Below are 2,434 nucleotides of genomic sequence, written 5' to 3'. Positions count from 1 at the left end.
AGGAGACAGGCATGAAAGTGTCAGAGGAAGTTGGACTGTTAGACACTAGTGAAGATACCCCCCCCCATTGCTTCTTTCCACAAGGGCCAGACTTCAAGGGCCACCTTGTCACTGAGGACCCCAGATAGTCGTTAGACAGGTGACAGGGTCCTCACCCCTCCCCCTTTCACCATCATAGAAAAGTGTTCCGGTCCCAAGGAGAGAGTTCTTGCCAGCTTAGCATATATATCCAGAGAGCACAAAGGTCCAGTCTCTGGAGGGACGAAAAAAGCTCTAAATGTTTAAGTAGACTTTCCACTCTAATTAGGTTTGGTTTTGTTTTCCTTTATAACTTCTCTCTCCCATCACTGTGCAGGCTAGGCTATTGCCTCTTGGGGGTCCTGTTGGGACCTGTGCTTGGGATGGGGTATGTGACTTTGGTGTAGCCACACTGCAACCCTAAGCATGGGTGCCATTATCCCAGTTTTAGAGATGAGAAGTGAGCCTAAGATCTCCTAGCAAAATGGCTCCACAGCTACTCACTATCCTCCTCACCCCCTCTACAGAAACAAATCTCATTTAAACTTAGCCCCCCCCCCCACACACACACACAGGTTCACTGTGAGGTTCAATGAAATTGAAGAACTTGCTGCAGGTGGTGGGGCTGATGGGCAGAGCCTACAGCTAATGAATGACAAGGAGTCTAAAGATCACGTGACAACTGCAGACCCACAGCAGCCCAGGATGCTTCTCAGCCAAGTTTCCCATCTATAGAGTCCTTGAGCAAGGCTTAGAAGCAAAGACAAAACTTAACAGAGTTCAGGGGCACTAAATGGAGAATTAGAGCGTTAGAAGAATTTCTAAAAGCAAACTGGGGGAAGCTTAGCAATGTGGCTAAGGGGAAGACTCATGGTTGGCATCGCCTCCAAGTCCTGTGTCCCAGTGTCAGCCTCTGGAAAGTGGGACGTCTCCATAGCATCCGTGAAGAGTAAAATAATTGTTGAACACACATACACAGGATATGTTGCAAGTAGTAGAATATTTATTACTGCCGTACCATAATTACCCTGGGCTCATGCTGCAGTATAAACTGGACCGTGTGTGTAGCTGCAGAGGACATGGCCCAGGTTGCAACAGCTATAACAATACGCAAAAGCATTCCAGCATTTCCTGTGTTGCACCAGGGACTGTCTCTTGCTTCACCCACTTACTAGTATGGCTGCCTGGTCCCCAAAGCTTCCCAGCTCCACATCAGTGAGTGTAGCCACTGCCTTTCCAGACAGCACAGACCATTATGACTTCTCTCATTCTCCTTGGGCCACTGGTATGGGGGAGGGGGCTCAGTCTCCTGACTGGAGTGGATTAAGATACTGACAAGCCACCTTGACTTGTCTGCTTACTGGAACAGTGGCGTATAAAATCTTTGCCAGGTTGTTTTCACAGAGCTAATAACTACAAAGTAAAACTGTGGGAGCAGGGAAGAGCCTCCGAAATTGGCAACCTAGTGACCGACTTTGCCTGGGAAAGGCAGACAGGCAGGCATGCCAACAGCAGCATTTAGACGAGCCAGAACTGTCACCCTGCCCTTGTGTACTGCAAAATAAATAAAGATTCTGTTATTGTACAATATTTACAGGTAGGAGACCTCAACTTCTCTTTGGATCAGTACTACATATTCTCCTCAAGGCACGGAGCAGGAGCCAGGGAATTTTAAAAAGGAGCTCAAGGAGGTGCTTTTTATTGCCAGCTCTGGGGCAGGCTGCACCTCTCCCAGATCTGGGGAGGCAGCATGCGAGGCAGGGAGCTGCTGTTGATGGACACGAGCTTCTGCAGCTTGCTCAGGCAGTCTTGCAGTGTCGCCTCTGGGTGCTCTCCCAGGCGCAGGTCCATCGCGTGCTGGTGCTGCAGCATTCCGTCAGCCAGCGCCAGGCAGCAGATAGCTAGCAGAGACGGCGTGTAGGTGGTGAACGCGTAATCTGTCAGGCTCAGCTCCGCCACTCCCCGGGCCAGGGTTTGAGCCTCCAGAGCTTCGGCGACCTCAGCCTTTCCGGCTTCCATGCGCCAGTGAGTGAAGTGCTCCAGGAAGAAGTTGATGGTGGGCGCGCCCAGGCTGAAGTGTAGCTTATGTAGCACAATGCATTCGAGGTTGCACAGCTGCTGCCGGGAGAACGCACCGCCGCACAGGGCCAGGAGCTGTTTCAGGCGAGGTGGGTGCACCTCTACCTGCAACACAGAGTGTGCTCCAGTTCCGGACTGGTAGGTTCCCGGGTCCCAAACCCATCCGGCCTGAAATCCGGGAGAAAACTGGGACTCGAACTTTATATTCCTTCCACTATTCCACCCCTAAAACACACACAGGGCTGCTAGTACACCTTTATCTACAGCCCAACTTTAAAGTGTGTGTGTGAGAGAGAGAGAGGGAGAGAGAGAGAGAGAGAGAGAGAGAGAGAGAGAG

At 51.0% G+C, this 2,434-nt stretch overlaps 1 protein-coding gene across 1 annotated transcript in view; it reads right to left on the bottom strand.

Moving 5' to 3' along the window:
* Positions 1–1,000: 1,000 nt before the first annotated feature.
* Positions 1,001–2,434, bottom strand: part of Ccno (cyclin O) — a 2,949-nt gene continuing 1,515 nt past the window's right edge. Inside the window, exon 3 of the mRNA XM_021208782.1 lies at positions 1,001–2,202. Within this exon, the coding sequence (XP_021064441.1) occupies positions 1,717–2,202 (486 nt within the window). The 3' untranslated portion in view covers positions 1,001–1,716. The remainder of the gene's footprint in view (positions 2,203–2,434) is intronic.

This window comes from Mus pahari, chromosome 11, assembly GCF_900095145.1.
Source record: "Mus pahari chromosome 11, PAHARI_EIJ_v1.1, whole genome shotgun sequence".
Taxonomy (NCBI): Eukaryota; Metazoa; Chordata; class Mammalia; order Rodentia; family Muridae; genus Mus; species Mus pahari.
The sequence above is the reverse complement of the archived record's forward strand: the minus strand, read 5'-3'. Positions and strand labels throughout refer to the sequence as shown.